Source organism: Martes martes (genome assembly GCF_963455335.1).
Source record: "Martes martes genome assembly, chromosome: 15".
Classification (NCBI taxonomy): domain Eukaryota; kingdom Metazoa; phylum Chordata; class Mammalia; order Carnivora; family Mustelidae; genus Martes; species Martes martes.
In genome coordinates this window covers 29744903-29766936 of record NC_137903.1, presented here as the reverse complement: position 1 = coordinate 29766936, position 22034 = coordinate 29744903, and the positions used below count along the sequence as shown (strand labels likewise).

The window sequence follows — 22034 nt, the reverse complement described above, 5'->3', positions numbered from 1 at the left end:
AACATTGCCTTAATTATACAGAGGAGATTTCTAAGCTAGAGAACAGGAAACAGGTAATGGAACAATACCCAGCAAGAGGAAGCACTGGGAAACATTTCACATTAATCTGCCTTAAACTATGTTTCTTTGCTCCTTCATCGGCCTTTTCCATCACCTGAAATTTGTTCCTTTGTACTTCAGTTTGCATCTCCTGTATTTTGCCTTTTTTGTATTTTCTTAAAGATTTATTTATTTATTTATTTGAGAGAGAGAGAGAGCGTGAGAGAGAGCGAGAGCGTGAGTGGGTGCTCAGAGCGAGAAGCAGATCCCCTGTTGAGCAGGGAAGCCCGTGGGACTCCAGGATCATGACCTGAACTGAAGGCAGTTGCCCAACCAACTGAGCCACCCAGGCATCCTTCTTTTTTGTATTAAGAATCAGGTTTAACTACCATTACTTGGGTGTCTGCCATGTGCCAGTCACTGAGCTGGGCACCTCCCCCCTTTTTTTAAATATTTTATTTATTTATTTGACAGAAGGAGAGGTCACAAGTAGGCAGAGAGGGGGAAGCAGGCTCCCCACTGAGCAGAGAGCCCCATTGTCTGGCTCGATCCCAGGACCCTGAGATCAGGACCTGAACCAAAGGCAGAGGCTCAACCCACTGAGCCACCGAGGTGCCCCGCAGCTGGGCACACTTACATTTGTATCATTTAACAAGAACAGCTGTGAGAGCAGCTGAGGTTTAAGGAGTTTGAATTCTTTGGCCAAAGTTACATGGCTAGAGTGCCAAGATAGGAACCCATATTTCTTAGCTGCACAGCCCCATACATTTCCTTTACAGTGTCTAATGGTCCTGAACTGTGCTATTAATGAAAGGGCCTAAAATATGTACATTCTCTCCCTTTCTGGATTGTTGCAGTTTATCTTTGGAAAACAGACCATCAGAAATTTGAGCTCCAGGACCACATTATCTCGTGGCCTCTTAACATTGCCATTTGAAAGGAACTTCAAATGGAGCTTTAAAAGGAACACCCTCTGTGGAGGTAAATATTGTGTGTACTTGAGGATATGGTCGGAGCCTCACTTACTGCATCTTCTAGAATTCTTCTTGGAAAACTCAAAGAGAAATTTCTCTTAGGAGTCCAGTACAGAGATAGGCTGTTTCGCAAGTAACTGATTTATCGCATGCATACTAGCAGTCATGTTAATAATGGTGTGGAACCAGAGTGGCTCATTTCCAGTAACTGAACCAACCCTTACAAAGCTGATTTTAGGGACTGAGCCTAGTCTTGGCTTCAGCTTGTTATTCTACCTTTTTTTTCCTTGTATCTCCGTACATGTGTACATATGTACACATGTATATGTGTACATATAAACTGCTTCAAATATTTTAAGGATATGGCATTTTATACCTGTGCCTATAAAATAACTCATTTATAATAAATAAATATAATATCATGTTTATTAAATGTGAGTTACTATATTTAAATAAATTACAAATATATTTATTAAATATAATGTATAACTTAGCTCTATATCTAAGCTATACACACAGTATTTATATATATAAATATATATATACATAAGTATTTCTTTCTTTTTTTTTAAGATTTTATTTATTTATTTGAGAGACAGAGATCACAAGTAGGCAGAGAGTCAGGCAGAGAGAGAGGCGGAAGCAGGCTCCCTGCTGAGCAGAGAGCCGGATGTGGGGCTCAATCCCAGCACCCTGGGATCATGACCTGAGCCAAAGGCAGAGGCTTTAACTCACTGAGCCACCCAGGCGCCCCTAGATAAGTATTTCTATATATAGATACTCATTTTTAAATTACTGGTTCCACAGAGTTTAACACTTTATATGCTACCTTATACACTCATTACTTGGCATGGATACATCTTATTTGCTCAGTTCATCTGTAAGTTTCTTGAGGATAAGGTCTTATATTCAATCAGGTCTCAGTAACACCCGGCCATATGTTGTTTGATTTATTGTTTAAGGGGACAGGTCCATAATCTGACAAGAAAAGTGACTCCTCTCTTAACCCTGCCCTCATCCAGACCATCCTTCGTAATACTGGTCACACACAACCTGGGGCTGGGTTGGCCATGACGTTCATAGCTATTCTAGTTCCTCTCTCCTTCACTTTGAAAAAGTCCACGGCCGTGTGCAAGAATCACCCCATCATGCTGACTTGTCATGTCGAAGCAACTCTTAGGGGAAGTATCAACAGAGGTACCGTTTCTGTGACTGGCAGAAACTCGCTTTCCCCCATCTCTTTAGGTATGTACATGCTTTGACTTCAGAGCAGTGGAGTGTGATTGTGTTCTGTAAACCAAAAGGAAAAATAGTCATTACCATTTGTGTCCACCTTAATCAGACCACATCAATTCTATGTGGACGCATATGAAAACTTAAACAGGAAAGACGACTGGCATTGCTGTGTGCACATTCCTGTTCGACCCCCCAGTATGATTAACTTATTAGCTTAGAAGGGATTGATATTTCAGCAAGAAGCTTTTTGAAGTGTGGATAAGAGGAAGGGTAAAAGGGGCCCCTGGGTGGCTCAGTTGGTTGAACATCCAACTCTTGTTTTCAGCTCAGGTCCTGATCTTTGGGTCATAGAATTGAGTCCCAAGGGGTTCCATGGTCAGTGGGGAGTCTGCTTGGAATTCCCTCCCTCCCCCTCCCCCTCTGCCCTTTCCCCTGCTCATGCTCTCTCTCCCTCTGACTCTCAAAGAAATATATAAATAAAATTTAAAACGCAAGAGGGATAAAAGCTGGGAAACTTTGTCCTTTGGTTTGACAAATTCTGAGACTATAGCTACTGTTCCATGCAGAAGAAATGGGCCAAATTCCGTTATGTTGTCTGTGATACATAATCCAAGTGACATTTAACATGTACATACAGTGTGCAGTATTCTCTCCAAACCTCAATGATGTCTCCCATATGTGTAATCACCTCACATTTATATAAATGAAAAAGACTCACATTGATACTAGCACACCTTTGTGTAAAATATTACTACATGTGGGCTCCAAGGGTGGCTCATTCAGTTAAGTATCTGCCTTCCGCTCAGGTCCTGATCCCAGCGACCTGGGATCGAGCCCTCCATCCAGGTTCCTTTTCTCTGCTCAGTAGGGAGTCTGCTGGTCCCTCTCCTTCTGCCTTCCGTGGCTCATGCTCTTTTTCAATCTGTCCCTCCCTCCCCGCCCCCTTTTTAAAGATTTTATTTATTTATTTGAGACCAAGAGAGTGTGGGGGAGTGAGCAAAAGGAAGAAGCTGACTCCTTGCTGAGCAGGGAGCCCAGCGTGGGGCTCGATCCCAGGACCGGGAATCATGACCTGAGGCAAATGCAGACACTTAACCAACTGAGCCACCCAGGGGTCCCAGGAAATTTAAAAATTTTTGATAGAAGACCTCTGATCCAAACCACACCGTTCTCCGACTTCTTAAATAGCGGATTTGTTGAGCCTGTTCCTGACGACTCATCATGGCTGTGAGTGGCTGCTGCTGGATGCTGGGTTACAGAGTGGTTGCCTTTGAGGTTCCTTGGTTTGGGGCCTCTGGCTGCCCTGCTGAGTGACTCTGGATTCAGTGTTCAAGGAGCAGAGTCTGGTCTGCTGTATTTTCTGTCGTCTCCCTGCACTGACAGCGATCTTACTCATTTCCCAACCACACTCCACTCTTTCACTCACCACCAGTGATGTGGAAGTGGGGCAGGACTGAGGTGGCCCCGGTTCCTGGAGATTAAGGATATCAGCTGTATGGCAGCTGTTGATTGACCTCAATTTAATTCCACTTTCTCTGGCCACCCCAGGCCTCCCCAGGCCTCCCCAGGCTGAAGGATCAGCAGACACCATATACACAGTCGTACATACATACACAGTTGGAAGCCAGGGGCAGAGAGCCTACAGTGAATGCCCTCTGCCTCCAGCGTCCATCACCTGAGGAGTTAGGTTGCAGGGAGAGAGAAGAGTCCTTTGTCCCGCTCTAGAGAAACACAGAGCGGGGCCAGAAGAGTTCAGTTCCCTGGCTCAGCATCGACAGGCTCGTCTTTGTGTTAGGAAGCAGTGGTCGCCCAGTGAGACCGGACACTGCCTGGAGGCCTTCAGTACCTCCGAGCGGGGAAGAACTCCTGGTCATAAATCCCCGGGCCATTGCCACAATTGACAGGGGAGTTTTACTGGCTGTTATTTCTCTTGTACAGTATTGTTTTTAGTGCTTGTTTAATCGTTGTTAATGTGAAATCATTTTTTTCTTGGACTTTGTAGCACTTTACGACAGTGGCCGCAGGTATCAGCAGCGTTCTTTACAAAAACAGTACAGGATTAGAGTCGTCGTGTGTCTGCCTTGCCCGGAGCCGGTTCTCACTCAGATGTGTAAAGTTGATCTTGATTTGTCTTGATTTTGATTTTTCTCTCCCTGCTTCTGAAGACCTCTTTATAAATGCCACCCCGGTCCCAAAAGGAAGCCTCAAAAAAATGGACATCCATTTCGTGGTTTTTTTTTTTTTTTCTTTTTGCCAGAAAGGGGGGAAAAACAGAATAGGGGGACTTCTTTTGTCATGATTGTGAAGAATCCTCACAGCGTTTTTAAATACTTGGTTCCAAGGGTTCTCATAGGAGCTCCTGAGTTCCGTGAATGATCCTACAAGGTTGAGTCCTGCATGTATGTAAGCACCCTCTTCTCAGAAGCTTCTGGGACCCCCTGGGAGGTGAGGCCGGGGAGAGTGGTCCCCAGCTTCTGCTGCACATGGAATTACAGCAGCAGACTTCTGTCTCCTCTCCCTGGGCTGTGAGTTCCTCCAAGGGAGGGACTGTGTCCTAGTCACTTCCGTTCTTCCTCCACCAAGTTTCTGAGGAGGCCTGGAACACCCAGATTGAATGATCAGAAGGAAGAAATGGGCTCATGTCCACTTCTACGTTACCAGTCCGTGTCAGCAGAACGTGTTCTTTAAAATATCCTTCTTAAAGTGTAACCACAATGGTCCGTGATGTCAACTGTCACATCCGCCTGCCGGAGGGAAAGTGAAATCACGGTGTGGTTGCCCGACTCTTAAAAGGTAAAGGGGAGGGGACACCAGAAAGGTTCCGATAAGTTAAGGGCAGGCTCGAGGAAGTTCTACCCATTTTTCTTTCTCTAATCATGTGCCCAAATTTACTGTTCTTATGAGAAAGCACGCGTCTCTAATGATTAACATTCTGGGTTGTGGGAAGTGTGGCTCATTAACAATGTGTGTCTTGTACTCCTTTACATACTCATCGGTAAGTCCGTATAAATAGTTCCTGTGATGAGTAACTAGGTTTCTGAGATAAGTCCTTCCTTTTATTGCAGCTGATAACAAGATTATATGAGGTGGTAGGCTAACTAGCCAGAGGTTTTGATACATAATGGGAGTTATTACACTCATTCAGTCCCCCTTCTGGGCTCCCCAGATGCCACCCTAAGTTGTTTATTGACAGTATTGGTACCTGGAGAGAAGCAGTGGATTATTTTTCCCCTCTTCCCCACCCCCCAATTCACCTGTAACTGTTTTCCAAAGGAAAAATACCTTCAAAATTGGCAGGTTTTCTTATCTAGAGATAAGGATCATGTTGGTCATCAAATTTACCCCGTGCTTTTATTCACAGAGCTGCATAAAAACTTTGTCACCCGAAGCATCGTGAAGCTGCATACTCACCAATTTCCAGATAACATGAAATATTACATAATCAATTATGGAAAATAATGAAATGGAATGTTGGCATGGGAAGCCCCCTCAGAGAGTGTTAAAACAAGGAAATCAATGGCTCAGGAGGAGTGTTAAAATTACAGTCAGTCAAGAAGTCCTTACGAAGGGGCAGCCGTGGGTCCAGACCTGCCAGCACACGTGGGAAGGGTCAGAGGCAGATTCTCGGGGTGTTCATTGTGGGGTAATGATGGTTGCTTGTTCCGCAAACACGGAAGGACAAACAAGCAAGCTTGCTTGCCCAGCTGTGGGCTGGGTACCAAAGATACGTAGGTGCAAAGCAGAAACCTTGCAGAAGCTAATTCAGTCATTTGTTTTTTCTCTGAACAAGCATTTATAAAATGCATCTTTTTTTTTTTTTTTTTTTTTTTGCCTGGGTGCTGTGCTGGGCACCGTGGGAGCTCCAGCCGCAGGTTTCGCCCCTGTCCTCAAGGAGGGTGCACAGATGAACAAGCAATTATGGTACTTTGGGAAAACAGGCAGAGCAAAGATCCTATGTTAGACACAAAGGAAGAAATGATGACTTGAACAGTACAAAAAAGAAAACCAAAAGTGAAGTGCTAATTATGGGAAATAGACATGTTCACCTGTTCTTGTAATTTCTGAAGCAGCAGAGGGACCAGGAAATTGCAGGTTTTAAAAGCCTGATTTCTTACTGCCTCTGGACCTAAGCAGCAGTGGCCAGAAGTGGGGATGAAAAAATATCCAGCCCCTTAGTAAGAAACTTACAGAGGATGCATCAGAGCAAAACTTTGATTTCTTCCTTGGCCATTGGCTGGTGTGCGTGCTCTTGCGCTTTCTCTCTCTCTCTCTCTCTCTCTCTCTCTCTCACACACACACACACACACACACACACACACAGAGTTAGGCATAAAATCTGAAAATGATACACCTCACTCTTTTTCTGAACATGAGACAAAAATATGTCTCTGTTTGGAAGTGTGTCTTCAACGTCCCAAAAGAAAAGAAGGCCCGGAGAAGTCAGATTCTGTTTTAGGATTGGAACACGGTTTGATGTTGAACAACTGTTGACTATGGTATTTCTGTCCTGTTACGTATGAAAGTACGGGACCATCATCCGCAGATGAAGAAGAAGCCCTTAAAGAGAGAGCTCCCAGACTTGTGCTTCTTTCCATCTTCACTCCCTTTTCTCCCTTTCTGTGTGGCCAGCAGATAATCCCTTGGCTCTTTATCTTTCCAAAAATGGGAGCAATATACGCACTTTGAGGGATCTCTGTTCCCCCCACCCATTTTGAAATTATGTGCAACATTAACATGTGTAACAGTTGTTTCTGGGGAGACAGTCTCAGGGGGGAGTATTTTAGGTTCCCCTGAAAAGAGTGATAAATCACTAAAGCTTCATAGCTTGCTCGTTCGCTCTCACATACACAGACACCCCCCAAAAACCAAAAAACATACTGTGGATGGAATCAAATTGTCATCACAGACTGATAAATTTGAAATAAGATGCTGAGAGTGATTTTGGTGAAATGAGAGTATAACAAAACCCAGGAGAGCATAGTACGCCTAGTTTTGAAATCTCCAAAAGCATCTGGAGAGACAGTCCTGGAATGTCCCCTGGATGCTACAACCTGTATAGTTCTGGGACATTTGGCCACAGCTCCTTGTGACAGTAGTTTGTGAAGAACAGTTAGGGGGCTCTGCGTCAACCGCCGCCCAGAGGCTGACTTGTCAGCACACGACACTGGAGATTCTTGGGTAGAGAAGAACGTGACCTCCTCCTGTCACTGAACCGCGGCGTCATGTCTGGGTGGATATTGTCCACCCAGAGACTCATTTTCGCAAGGTAGGGACTGCGTTTGTCCTGCTCACCATTATATCCCAGGTCTGGTACTCACACCAGCCAAATAAGCAGCTCTTAAAAATACCTATTCACTTGGATGAAGGAAGTTGGTTTTTTGTTTTTTTTTTTTAGATTTATTCATTTATTTTCTTACTTTTAAGGAAGATTTTATTTATTTACTTACTTGGGAGACAGAGCAGGAGCATGGGGTAGAAGCAGAGGGAGGAGGAGAAGCAGACTCCCTGCTGAGCAGGAAGCCCAACACTGGCCTCAATCCCAGGACCCTGGGATCATGACCTGAGCTGAAGACAGAGGCTTCATCAACTGAGCCACCCAGGGGCCCTTCATTTATTTTACAGAGACAAGAGAGTGGGGGCGGGTGGGAGGGAGAAGAGGGAGAGAATCTTCAAGCAGACTCCCACCGAGCGCAGAGTCTGACTCAGGGCTTGATCCCACAACCCATGAGATGACAATCTGAGCAAAAACCAAGAGTTGGCCCCTTAACTAGCTGAGCCACCCGGGCGCCCAGGAATGAAATTCTTTTGGTCAGAACAGACTGAGTGGTTCCACGTACTTGTGATGGAGATGCTTGGGGATGGGTTTCCCTGACCAGAGCCTGAGTTTAGTTTTGTGTAGTTTCAGTGCTACTGCTTTTCTCCTGCACAGAATCAGTGGGGTCCATCAGGCGTGAGCCCTCTGTCTGTCGTTTCTTCATTTGTGCCTTATTTCGTCCTCACAAAAAGAATCTCAGATATTTTTAGGTGAGAAAGTAAGTCTTAGAGAATTAAGTAGTTCAACTAAGTTTTCAATGCTGGAAAGTATAGAACTGAGTCTTCAGTGCATCTTTGTACCTTGGGTTCAGTGCGCCCTTGCCTGTGTTCACTGTATCCTGGACTCATGCAAATAAAGTTAATCACAAGCTCACATCTGTACTAATGAATGTGTGAGTGGATACTTCCTAAGAATCAGCCAGCTATCTGCAGTTCCTTTGAATGACCACTTAAAAATGAATTTGTTAAAAGTAAGTTGAATTATCTTCAATTAGAAAATTCTAGCACCTCCTTGATGTAATTTGGAGACAGCCTAGAGCTTGACAGAGAGAAAGAGAATTTTTTAGGAATATCACTTAACCTCTCTGAGCCCTATTTTCTCATCTCTAAATTGAATATAATGATACCAGTTTGGGTAGTTTCAAAGACATATTCTACCAATCAAATCCAAAGCAATACACAAAAACTCTCCAAAACTACTACGGAACATATCGATGTCAGGTGTTAGTTTTATAAATACATAGTGTATAGTCTAAATATGGCCACTGCATTTGGAAAAACTGGGTCTTTGACTGGTATATATTGCAAAAGGAAGATCCTGCTGTTACAAGTAGCCATCGCAGTGGATCAGTATGGTCTTCGCATTCAGGCCGTAGGTGGGTTTGTGAACGGTACTGGAAATAAGGATGGTTTTGTCACTGAAGAATGCCGTCCCCTGGAGGACAAGATGAAATAAGAGTAAAATGCCCACTGGGACTCAGTGTCTTTCATTTTAATCCTCATGGCAGTCCTATGAGGGAGGTAATGTTCTTGGTCCATTTTCCAGTTACAGGAGCCGAAGTTCAGAGAGTTTCTAGGAAAATCATCCAAATCATAAAGCAAATGTAAATGAGCCTCAAGACCATGATTGGTGGTTGTTCTGTTCAAACTCGGGCACAGTTTGAACTTCCAGTTAACCCGGATTCCAGATAATGGCAGTGTGTCTTTATCTTCCAAAGTCCTTTGTGCTGGCATGCTCATTGTCTTTTTTTTTTTTTTTTTTAAATTTATTTGACAGAGAGAGATCACAAGTAGGCAGAGAGGCAGGCGGGGGGTGGGGGGGAAGCAGGCTCCCCGCTGAGCAGAGAGCCCGATGCGGGGCTCGATCCCAGGACCCTGAGACCATGACCTGAGCTGAAGGCAGAGGCTCAACCCACTGAGCCACCCAGGCGCCCCATGCTAATTGTCTTTTAAAGAAATCTCAGTTTGGCAGCTTGCTACTATCAGTGTACTATTTTTAGCTTTATGTCAGTGTAGTAAACTCTAGATACGTAAACACAGGCTATTTGGGGTCATTCTAATGGGGTCTACTGAGGACAGTGTGAGGCACCTGGACCTCCCACAAGCAAACTCTAATAGCTCTGTTAGCAGCAGACAGAATGACCTAATGGAGGGCCTTTTCCTAGCGGCTCATTGATTATAAATACTACTCTCAAGTATTCATATGTGGCCATCAAAAGTATTTGTCCAGATGAAAAGAATGATTTTTAGGAGCAGCGATGTAAATGCTGAGCATTGGCACCGTGGCGGCCATTGGTGGAGGGAGACATCTGGCTTATAGTGAGTTCTCTTATGTAGAAAATTAAGTGAAGATAAAACATGTGGTGACTAATAGTGTCGATTTTTTTTTCTGTTTTATAGGTTGACGACCAAATGAAGCTGCTGCAGAACTGCTGGAGTGAGCTCTTAATTCTCGACCACATTTACCGACAAGTGGTACACGGAAAGGAAGGATCCATCTTCCTGGTTACTGGGCAACAAGTGAGTATACAGACCCCCCACCCCCCAAAAATGTCTTTTTATTAAGCATGTTCAGAATGGCAGGAATTTAACTAGGTCAGAAGCACTCTGGTGCTTTGAAAGGAAAAGATTGGCTGCAAATAATTTAGAAAAGCTGACTTGGTGCACTCTGTTCCTACCCTGATGATTACGGTTAAACTTGTAAAAAGCAAACATAATCACAGACATTCTGCTGCTTTTCACTCTGCTGGGATTGAAAGTTGTGCTTTGAAGGCTCAAAACAACTGTTAAAGCAGAATTAATGATGAGCACCCAGCCATCTTTCCTCGGGTTTCTGCATTCATCTACCACACTTGTTTTGTCAGTTATTAAAAAAAAAGCTTATACCTTGTGGAATCCTTACTATTTTGGCATCATAGTGGTGGAAGAGACTGATTCAGACATCATACATAAATATAGGCAAAAAGGCATGCCACGGAAAAGGGACAGGAGTTCCAGTTTTTAGGAGCTGCCATCATTCAAAAGGAAGATGGAAAAAATTACTGTTAGTCCCTACTCCTTTCTGAATAGATACTCGGTCAGTCAACCGATATTTATTGGACATCCGACAGTGTGCCAGCCGCTAGTGTAGGGCAGTGGCATGCATTAGAGAGCAACACTGGAAAAGACCCTGTCCTCGTGGCGCTTGACATTGTAGCAGGGAGAAGCTGACCATAATGAATCTTCATGTAACATTTATGTATATGAGAAGCGTATAATGTATTAGAGGTCAAAGTGCTGTTTGAATAAAAGAAGAAAGGAGAAGAGAGGACGTGCTACACAAAAGGGAATGCACACATATCCAGGGGGTACATGGCATCCTGACCCAAGGATTGCCGTGTTCAGTACGAGTGGTTGGGTTTGGTCTTTAATGAGAAGGTGATGTTTAGCAAAGACCCAACGGAGGAGAGATTGTTGTTGGCTTCACGGATATCTGGGGAACAGAAGATACTTAATGGACCTAAGTCCGACTTTATAGGATTTTGGCATGTCCTTCCCAGTCCTTAGCCTTCCTTCAATAACTGATGTGTTATTAAAATAAATGCATGGAACACAGTGATTCCCTAAGTCCATTGGGTCATTCCTATTCAGGCCTCGCTGCAGCGTTCCACAATGCTTCCGGACTTCGGTACCCAGGCCCCGTGATCTTTTACATGCAGCCATAAATGTTTATGTGCTGTGAAACCACAGCAGTGCATATTTGAAAATGAAAGGCTGTCTCCACGCCATTTGCTGTATTATTAATAAATCACCTTTTCCCCATCAAATTAAAGGCAAGCACTATTTCAGAGTTTTTGCAAATTGGATCAATTCAACCATCTCCATCACTATCTGGTTCCTGCTTTCTGTACATCTCGTGAGAAAAGCCTTCCAGGCGAGCAGATAAAGTCTCACGGGCCTGACTTCCTGGACTTTCGAATTTTTGTTTAACATTTTTGTCTGGGGACCCAAGGTTTGGGAGGAAATGTACCCATTTCTAGAGTTTAATCACTGGGTAGGCCTCCCAGCCCTCTCTCCACCCTCTTTCCCTTTGCCCCTCCCCCCCATCCCTACCCAACGAGGAACTGCATTAGAAGGAACCTCAGCCCACAAATTAATTTGATTTCATTTCCTTCTGAGTTTCAGAAATCAAATGGGTTTGTGCTGTTCTTTCTCAAAGCACGTCCATTCTTGCTCTTTAGAAATACTCCTTATTTCACATTTCATTTTGCCTTAAGTGCTGCCCCTGGGTAAAGGTAATTACCATTTAAAAAGTAGAGAAAGTGCATTTCTTGTCTCTGATTTTCAAAACCAAGAACAGTCAGAAATAGATGGTATTTATCATCTTAAGTATCAATTACTGCTGCTGCTTGTTTTGCTCTCACAACAGAATACAGAACTCCCTGGCGGAGAACTAGTTCTTCCCTCACCTTTCCTGCCACCCAGAGTCTTCCAGCTCCCTCCTCTGCCCTTGTGAAGTGAGTCTCCTTTCCGTCAAAGCCCTCCCCTCCCCCTTTGCATCCAATCAATGCAGACCTTTGTAATGATTCATTATAAGCAAATAGTCTTAATTTGTGAAAATTATGGAACAAACCTTGTATTTTCTATTGTGGAATAGGCCAAACATTTTGAATCTATCTCTGCGCTTCCTGCAGTTTCTTACTTATTTTTCTTAAGGATTTGATTGGCTTTACTAAGTGATTCATGAGTTGGGTAGCATTCAGTTAGGAAGTAGAGAGAGGCTCTGGCCGTTGCTTTCTTTCTTTCTTGGGGGGGAGGGGTAGGAGGGAGGGAATCCTAAGCAGGCTAGGTCTTCTGACCCTGAGATCAAGACCTGAGCCTCTGTCAAGAGTTGAAAGCTTAACCCCCTCACCACCACAGTCACCCAGGTGCCCCAACCTGCAGTTTCTTAAATCAAAGCAAAAGAAGTGCTATGAAGGAAGACCTTTGCAAAGCATGTGACCTTTGCAACAGAATGAGGAAGATATTTTAATGTGGAATCATAGACAGATTTTTACATCTCTATAGCACCTGTTTAGTGCTGAATATGTCAGGTGCCTGAAGAGTATCAGCTGATGGTACCGGAGTACAATTAAGCCCTACCGTAACCTACGTGCTTAATTAAAACAAGTTAACTTGGACTCAACACCCAGAGTATGCTTCCCCACCATCTCATGTCTATCTTCTTACACCTTCCCATTTCCTGTCGTGGGGCTGAGACCCCAGTACTGGTCTGGCATTAAGAAGTTGCTTTTCACGGCAGTGGACATGTACTGCTTCCCACCCTGAGACGCAGAGAGAGAGGTGAAAATGTGAAGTATAATTTCCTTAGAACAGTAAATACCTCCCTGACTGCAAGTGTGGGAAAACCTAGATTTTTTTGTTAAAACAGTAATAAAGTATTTGGTGTATGCTAATTTTAGGAAGATTGTTAGAATAATGATGGAAGGAAGGACTATAGGAAGCAGAAGAGTAGAGCAATATTCTGAGGGGAGGGGAAATGAATTTTCTTTTAAGATTTTATTTATTTGAATAAATAAAAGAGCAAGAGAGCAGGAAGAGGAGCAGAGGGAGAGCAGACCACGCTGAGTGTGGAGCCCGGCATGAGGCTCGATCTCAGGACTCCAAGATCATGACCTGAGCTGAAACCAGGAGTTGGATGCCCAACAGACTCAGCCACCCAGGCACCCGCAGGGTGAACATGATTTTTTTTTTTTTCTTAGCATGATTTTTAAGAAGAAAATGTATGGAGGTAGTCGAAGAAAGCAAAAAGAGGGAACTTACCCTTTTTTTAGTATATGATCTAATAACAGTCAAGCTCTGGGCAGAGTATATTTTCATTACTAGTGCAGGCTGTTTGCTGTCTGGTATGAAAATGTTGAGTGTGTGTGTGTGTTAACACACATTAGTCTAGTTGAGAATTGAACTGACTGGTGTTTGTGTTCCTGTTCCAAAATTTACTAGCTATGCCATTTTGGGGAACTCCCCTTACCATTCAAGTTTCAGTTTCTTCACATATCCAGGGGGGATTGTAGGGGAATCTGTGTCAGAAAATTGCAGTAGGAATTGCAAGAAATAGTTCTGTAAAGTACGGACATGAAAATTGCAGGGTATCAAAATTATGTGAACGTGAAGCTGATAGGAAGTCAACAGCCCTATGAAGAAAGTACTGCTTATTATTAATATCATCCCCATTTTACAGATGAGTAACTGAGACAGAGAGAGATAAAGTAGTTGATGCAAAGTCAAAGTACAACTAATAAAAGCAGTAGAATGTTCTGATCTAGGCAGTCTGGTACCAAAGTTCGTGTTCTTTTTTTTTTTTTCCTTCTTTTTTCCTTTTAAGATTTTATTTATTTATTTTAGAGACAGAAAGAGTGAGGGGAGGAGCAGAGGGAGAGGGACCAGCAGACTCTATGCTGAGCACAGAGCCTGACACAGAGCTCGATCTCACAACCCTGAGATTATGATCTGAGCGGAAATCAGAAGTTGACGATCAGTCAGCTGAGCCACCCAGGCGCCCCAGAGTTTGTTCCTTTTTTTTTCTGTTTCTTTTCAGTGTTCTAGAATTCATTGTTTATACACCACACCATACCCAGTGCTCCATGCAATACGTGCCCTCCATAATACCCACCCCCAGGCCCACCCAACCCCCCCACGCCCCAAGAAGTTGTGTTCTTAACCAACATACCATACTGCTTTTCTGTATACCTCACAGATGCTACGGAGCTTGCTTTGATCACAGGCCCTCAGCTAGGTCTTCGTGTATAATTTCTGTGCATGACAGCTTCTGTGAAACTTCCAAGCAAGACACTCATTTCTGCTTTATGAGCCTAAATATATAAATGGCTTTGTTTTACTTATAAATTTCTTGGTGTGGCATTGTTATCACATTGTAAACATAAATTTAGATCATCAGAAGCATTTTAATGTGATTATTATTTACCGTTATAAAATTATTTCAGCATTAAGAAAATGCTAGAAAGAAGAAAAAGGGTCACTGACGATGTCACCACCCTAAATCAACTGTTTTTGTTGAGTTTTCCTCCTAAATGTGGCGTTTTCTTAATTTTCTAAAGGAGGCAATTCCTCTGCCACCAAAACACATTGACCTACTACCACAGATTTGTGCAGAAATGTGAACTTTGAAACAGTGATAGATGCCTCAAGTCATGATGTTGATAATCATGGTGAAAAAAAAATTAAACACCATTCTTCCCAGGAAGTGTGTAAAATAACCCTATGGCCAGCTTGACACTCACCTACAGGAGAAAAACAGCTTGATTCCCTTAATTTTAAAAACGTTCATGAAGGCCTGATAATTGAAGGAAAATCAAAGATGGGGGGTGGAATTAGACAGAGTCCCGCCCTCGGTGGTGATAAGAGGTGTAATTTATCGTCTAATGACACTGATGACTAAGCCTTGCAGAGGGCTTTGCACTGTGCACTTTCACAGGTAAGCCGCGTGACATGGGTTCAGATAAGATGGGAGGAAGGTTCAGAGAAGGAAGTACAAAGGGAGTCAGATGGGCATGTGAAGCTGTCTAGATTCCACTTCTAGAAGGAAGTGCCTTATTTCTCAAGTGACTGTATTTGACCAAACTCCTTCATGGGTTAAGACAGACACCTGCAAATCCTTCCAGGGTTAGAGGAGCAGTGACAAGGAATTTCTGGATAAAACTTTTTTAACTAAACTAACTAAACTTGAACTGGCTAAAATCCATCACCTTTTTCAGCCTCAACCAGAAGAAATACGGTACTCCCAAATTATTCAGTAGAAAGTTCCAGGTTTGGGGCACCTGGGTGGCTCAGTCAGTTTAGCGCCTTCCTTCAGCTCAGGTCATGATCCAGGGGCCCTGGGATAGAGCCCCACAACATGGGGCTCCTTGCTGGGGAGCCTGCTTCTCCCTCTATCTCTGCCTGCCGCTCCCCTGCTTATGCATGGTCTCTCTCTCTCTCTCTCTCTCACTGTCAAATAAGTAAAATTAAAAAAAAAAAAAATCCTGGTTTGCTTATAGAATTTTCTCAACTGCTCCATGATGAGTTCTTCTAGAACAAATGAAAATGTTTATGCTGAGTATTTTAAGACTAATAAATAGTAATACTCAATATGCCTCAGTCTGTACTATCAGGACTGTAGTCCTCACACACAAGCGACCAAGGCAGCAATTCTGTGTCAGCCTGAGCATGCATGTGGCGTCTACACAATGCTTTATAGCATCTCTGCTAGACAGGCTAAGGAATGCAAGGCCCCACCTGCTCCTTGTTCCAATACTCTGGCATTTTCCTCTTGAACGCAGCTCATGGTAAATGCATTTGTTACAGTAGAGAAGGAAGAAAAAGACTAGACTGGTTTTAAATGAAGGGGATCTCCAGGGAACCGGTGCTTGGAGCTTGAAGAGAAAGAGGAAAAACTTGAATAACATAGCACAACTTTTCTCAAAGGTCCTATGGCTAACAGGGTACCTAGCACATCATGTTCACTAAATAAATGTCTGCAGAATTGAGTCCCTTTGTAGTTCACTGAGAATTAGAGCGATTGAAAGAATTCCACTGCAGGGCATCTGGGTGAAGGTTCAGTGTCTGCCTTCAGCTCAGGTCATGATCCTGGGGTCCTGGGATCGAACCCCAGGTCAGGCTCCCTGCTCAGCGAGGAGGCTGCTTCTCCCTCTCCCTCTGCTGCTCCCCCCTCTCCGTCTACTGCTCCCCCTGCTTGTGCTCTCTCTCTCTCTCCCTCCATCTCTGTCTCTGTATCTTTCTCAAATGAATAAATAAAATCTTTAAAATAATAATAGTAATAATAATAATAATAATAATAATAATAATAAGAGAATCCCACTGCAAAGAACAGTCCAGGGCACCATTACCTAGTATTGAAATGAGGATTTGGTGATTCACACCAAATTTCTTACTTACACCTAAGGTCAGCTATCATGCATTCATTATGTCTTTTTAATCATCTATCTATATAAGCATATGTTAAATCTTGTTAAGGAAAAAGGAAGTAATGATTATTGGCAATACTAATAATTTTAGTAACTTACATTAATAATTAGTGTTAATATTATAACATCTGGATTATAAAATGAATTCTATATTTTTAACATCTTAGAATTACGAGAATTTGTTTCTATACAGTATTTTAAAAATACATGTACATAAAGCCTAACTGTGTATATATATACGTATATACACATACAAAATAACAATGGAGTACTTTGAAGTGGGATTGCTTTTAGTATTTGCATATTGTAGCTAATTAACAGCCACTGTAACATCATCCTAAGGGAAAGGTCTACTGGCAACTTATTCATTATCTTCTATTATTGTGTATCATATTAAAATGACAGGCATCTTACAATGTACAGGTCATCAAAAATTTCAGTTATTAGAACTAAAAGCAATTTAGCTAAAACTGTTTCTACCTTCATGATGAGTGAAATTTATCCAAAGGGGACAGCAGCTTATAGTATTTCTTCAATATCTGCCTTGAATTTAATGGCACAAAGATTACATGTAAGAGAGCAATAAATTAATTTTACTAAGTACATAAAAGACAAGGCCAGCTGCTCCTGAAATGAGCACAAACTCTGCATTCAACAATGAAAATATAATTATGTTTGTAATAAAATGTAAGGAAGTTGCAGATCTGTGTGCTGTTCCAGGAATAAATCAACCATCCTCCTTCGGAGCCCTGCAATTTGATAAATTATCCTTGAAGGAAATGTTATCGGAGCTCCCATTTAATAAGCATGTTTGAGCTTTCAAATTAGCATGTAAATAAATGTATAGCTATAAAGTTGTTGGTGTGCCAATTGATTTCCCGAATTCATCTCACTAAAGGTCTCTCACTAAAGAGAATCTTATGAAACAATTTCAGTTCGTTTCCGGTATAGTGCACTGTATTTTCAAGTATAAAGTTCTAGGACTTGATCTTAGTATTACACACCTGTTAGAACTGCACACATACCAAATTTTAATGAATCAGTTTTTTTCCAAAACGTAGGTTCTGGTGAATAATGTACTACATTTTCAAGCATGATGTTCTAGCATTTGAACTTCTTGCAGATTTGTTAGAACTATGCACTTATCAAAACTCCATTAACTTCATAGTACGAAAAATTAATACCAGCATATTTGCAGTTTATTTTAGTGCACTTTCCTGGTTGAAGGCTTCATTGGAGATCTTGATCAAATGTGCTGTGTACATTCTAAGCTGCAGCTGCAGTGCATTCCACAACCGATTCCCGGCTTAAATTGGTAGTAATATTCCAAGTATGCTCATTTCCTGATAATCACAGAAATGGGAGGCACCTTTACTATCCTCTAGCTTAACTGCTTTATTTAAAGATGAGGGCACCAAGGGATGGGGACTCCCTAGGACTTGCCCAAGATGCTTTATTTGTAAGTGGCCGTGTTGGCCCAGATCTCCTATCCTGTCCCAGTTTTCTTCCACTCTGTGACCCCACAGAGCCTTCCTGCTGTCATTCACGCACCGATCCTATTTGTCTCTGTAGGATTTCTTTCTTTTTTTTTTTTAAGGTTTTATTTATTTATTTGACAGAGATCACAAGTAGACAGAGAGGCAGGCAGAGAGAGAGAGAGGGAAGCAGGCTCCCTGCTGAGCAGAGAGCCCGATGCGGGACTCAATCCCAGGACCCTGAGATCACGACCGGAGCCGAAGGCAGCGGCCTAACCCACTGAGCCACCCAGGCGCCCCTGTCTCTGTAGGATTTCTTTTACTACCTGCAGTATAGGGAGAGCATGGATAGTTGCTAAAGAATTGAGAGCTCAGGCACCACTTGAAGAAGAATTTCCCGGACCAGAAAGATGTCACAGAACTGGCAAAATGGTAGTTCAGACATCCCTTTGGGGGCCACACTGACCGTCATCACATACTCCAGTGTCCCAGCTGCTTGTCCTCTCTGCTTCTGGCTCAGGTTTCGGGCTGCCTGGGTCCTGGCCCTTTCACACACTCTGAAACAGAGACCGAAGGAGTTCTTAGAAACACTTGATGTTTAAATTTAGTGGACAGATGCCAGCACATGGACAAAAAGCAGGGAGGACAGTGCTGTGCTTGATACAACAGCAGACCTAGAACACATTAACTGCGCCTTTTTCATGCATAGTTGACTTTATATAAACTGATTGACACCTTTGGGGGTCGTCTTTCCACTGACTCTTAATTTTTCGCACTCTTAAAAAAAGGTTTCTGTACACCCAGTATTCTCTAGTTAAAGCTGAAAATTCAACTCATCATATTTACACAATAAAAAAAAAATCCATTCTGCCTTGTTTTTAATTGCAAATTCTACTCCGGGGACTAGTTCTCCTGCTTAGGAGGCAGCCCTGTGCCTTCTCGTAGAGAAGCAAGTGCAGTCAATTATGGTAATGAAATGTCAATAAATATAAAAATTTAATACAGTCTGCTCCGGGTGAGTGGCAGATGAGGACTTGCCTCCCAGACAAATTTGCTGCTGCTGCAAATATTAAATGCACCTAAAAGAGTATCTGGTTGCCTGAGAGCTCTCCAGTACAAAAAGGATGGGAGCATCAGATACCAACTGGGTTTTCCCATTATGCTATAATTGCAGCCGCAAAGCCAGTACCATCATTGACAGCCATCCCAACATCTTAACTTATTATTATAAGCTGAACTTTTTATGTCCCCATAAATAATCGAAGATTGGTGCATTGCAGCACCTTTTTTTTTTAATGGAGAAGACAATAAGCCTCTTTTGTTACGTTTTCCATATCCAGAAATGATCCTTAAGATGATTGCCATCTTTAGAGAGAAATATATTAATAATCATATGAATGAAAATAGTGGTTGTTGCTTTTTAGGAAGTAACCTGAAGTAGAACCTGAATGCGATTCCTTCCTCCTTCACAAGCCTGTGTTCTTGGATAATGACTGCTTCCAAACAGTCTCTTAATAAAATAAAAATGGAAACATACCTCTTTGTGTCTTCACTTTCCCATGTACCAGTTAATTCATCTTGTGCTCTTAGAAGGCTCTTCTGCATTCACTGTTTATGGGTCGTATAGTTTTCTTTAAACTTATTTGAGACCCAGTTAAACATGTTAACCTTACATGAAAATGTAATTTCACAATAGAAAAAAGATGAAGGTCGAAATTTCGGTAGCCAAGATCTGTTCCCTACAAAGCTTATCAAAATGATTAGATGTATCAGAATAATTAGGATCCATCTCAGAGTCATAGTAGGTCTCAAACTGTTGTTTGGGGGAGTGTCCCCACTGTTACAGATCTGTAATGCCATCTGATTTTACCCACGATTCCTAAAAGTTTCAGTAAAATATTTGTCTCTGATTTTTGTTTGTTCGTGTGTTTCTGATTCTGACAGTCATTGAAACTGGTTCTGTGTTGCAGGTGGACTATTCCATAATCGCATCCCAGGCCGGGGCCACCCTCAACAATCTCATGAGTCACGCACAGGACTTAGTGGCAAAGCTACGCTCTCTGCAGTTGGATCAACGGGAGTTTGTGTGTCTGAAATTCTTGGTGCTCTTTAGTTTAGGTAAGGAATCCTTTTCTCATATTCTGTACAACCAGATGTGATTCGATGGTGCCGAACTCCATGTGTCTTGAAGTCAGTACATGCTTTTTTCTACCAAGATCCTGCCCTCCTTTCAAATGGTGGAATTGTCAAATGTGAGTATATTACGTATATGTCTCTGCATGACTCATCCCCTGTGAGTAGAGGGGTTGGGGCATGGAAAAGGCGTTCTTAGACTGGAGTCCTGAACTTTCTCCCATAGCGGACATAACGAGTAGGCAGCAGCCGTAGAAGGCTGTGTCAGAAGGCTGAATGGAGATCGCTTAGGAAAGACGTATGGGATCAAAGTGTAGGCACCCTTCTGTTGATCGTTTCTGTGTGCCTTTCGTTAGAGCTTGCAGATGACTGCTGTTTTTATTGTAAAATATGGGTTGTAATTAAAAACCTGTTTCTTAAATCTCGATCAGGATTAACCAGAGAATGTTTATAACTAGATGCATCACTATGCAAGTATAAAAGATGATGGTTGTCAAGGGGAAAGGATGCTTCTTTAGGAAAGCTTTGGGGAAGAAAGATAACTAAGCAAGACAGATTGGCTAAATCAAGGTTCTCAGTGAGTCAGTTGAGAAAAATCACCACTGCTTGGAATAAAAAAAGGATTAAGGAGATGGATTTTTATTGACTTCAAAGAAACAGATTTTTCTGCCTGTCCCATACTTGATTTCTGTGTTTTGTTGGCTTAATAAAGCCAACTTAAATAAACGTTTTGCCAAGTCCATTTATTACTTATTGGCAGACAGCTGAGGGAGGCAACTTCCCCTGAATGAAAAAAAATGCAGAAATCAGATTTACCAACATATGTTTTTTCTTTAGTCTTTGGTTATAAGATAGTTGTGAATTCATAGCCTAAGAAATAAAACAATAAAACAAACTGCAAAGTAAAACAGATGTGTCTACTCTCCAAATTTGGTACTTTCTCTTTAAAATTCCTCTTGACAGCACTGCACAACTGTTGCTAATAAAGGGAGAGTTTGAAGTAATAGAACCAGAGTTAATTTTTCACATGTAGTCAACATTTAAAATAAAAAGAACGTTTTCATATTTTGGAAAATGTGATAAATATAGCAAAAAGAAATGTTACTGAAAATTTAAAAAGACAACAGAATTTCATAGATGTAGTGTTCAAAGGTTTACAATGCCAGGACTGGATGCTGTGTGGTTTCTGCTTTAACCATTCTAAGTAGGAAAGTTCCATTCAAGTAAGTTGACATCTTTTACCCATGAACAGTTTTTAGAAAATCAAGAGGAAGATAGCACAGGCGTGCTTGCTCTAATCTCACAGGCCATTCTGGTGTATGGCAAGATTTTAGCCTTTTCAACTGGCGCATTTGATCAGTAATTAAATGGAAAAAGTGTAAGGAATCTTAGAGCATCTTAGTGATAAAATACTTAAAGAGAGCCATCTCACTTCAGTGGCATTTTTATTTTATTTAAAGATTTTATTTATTTATTTGAGAGAGAGAGAGAGAGAGCATGAGAAGGGGGGGAGGGTCAGAGGGAGAAGCAGACTCCCTGCCAAGCAGAGAGCCTGATAGGGGACTTGATCCCAGGACTCCAGGATCGTGACCTGAGCCGAAGGCAGTCGCTTATTAACAATTGAGCCACCCAGGTGCCCTACTTCAGTGGTATTTTAAATTAGTTGAATAACTGCATTTCATTTGAAGATGTAGACATTAACTATGGGCCATGTTTTGTTTTCCTCACTTTTATCTTACCTTTACCTTTTTTCAAAATTACTGTGCTTTCTGCCATCACTAAGGAAGTAGGGGCTGGGGGTGGTGGTTCTGAAGTGCTTTCAGTCCTTGAACCTCACAAATTATCCTCCTGAACCATTGAGCCATCTATATCCCAGAAACTCAGACACACACACTCGTATT

At 42.2% G+C, this 22034-nt stretch overlaps 1 protein-coding gene across 4 annotated transcripts in view; it reads left to right on the top strand.

Moving 5' to 3' along the window:
- NR5A2 (nuclear receptor subfamily 5 group A member 2) overlaps positions 1-22034 on the top strand; it is a 138497-nt gene that overhangs the window by 65028 nt on the left and 51435 nt on the right. For all 4 annotated transcript variants that reach the window (XM_080823793.1, XM_080823795.1, XM_080823792.1 and 1 more), the window contains 2 exons: positions 9963-10082; positions 19971-20118. In XM_080823793.1, coding sequence (XP_080679919.1) covers positions 9963-10082; positions 19971-20118 — 268 coding nt within the window. The remainder of the gene's footprint in view (positions 1-9962; positions 10083-19970; positions 20119-22034) is intronic.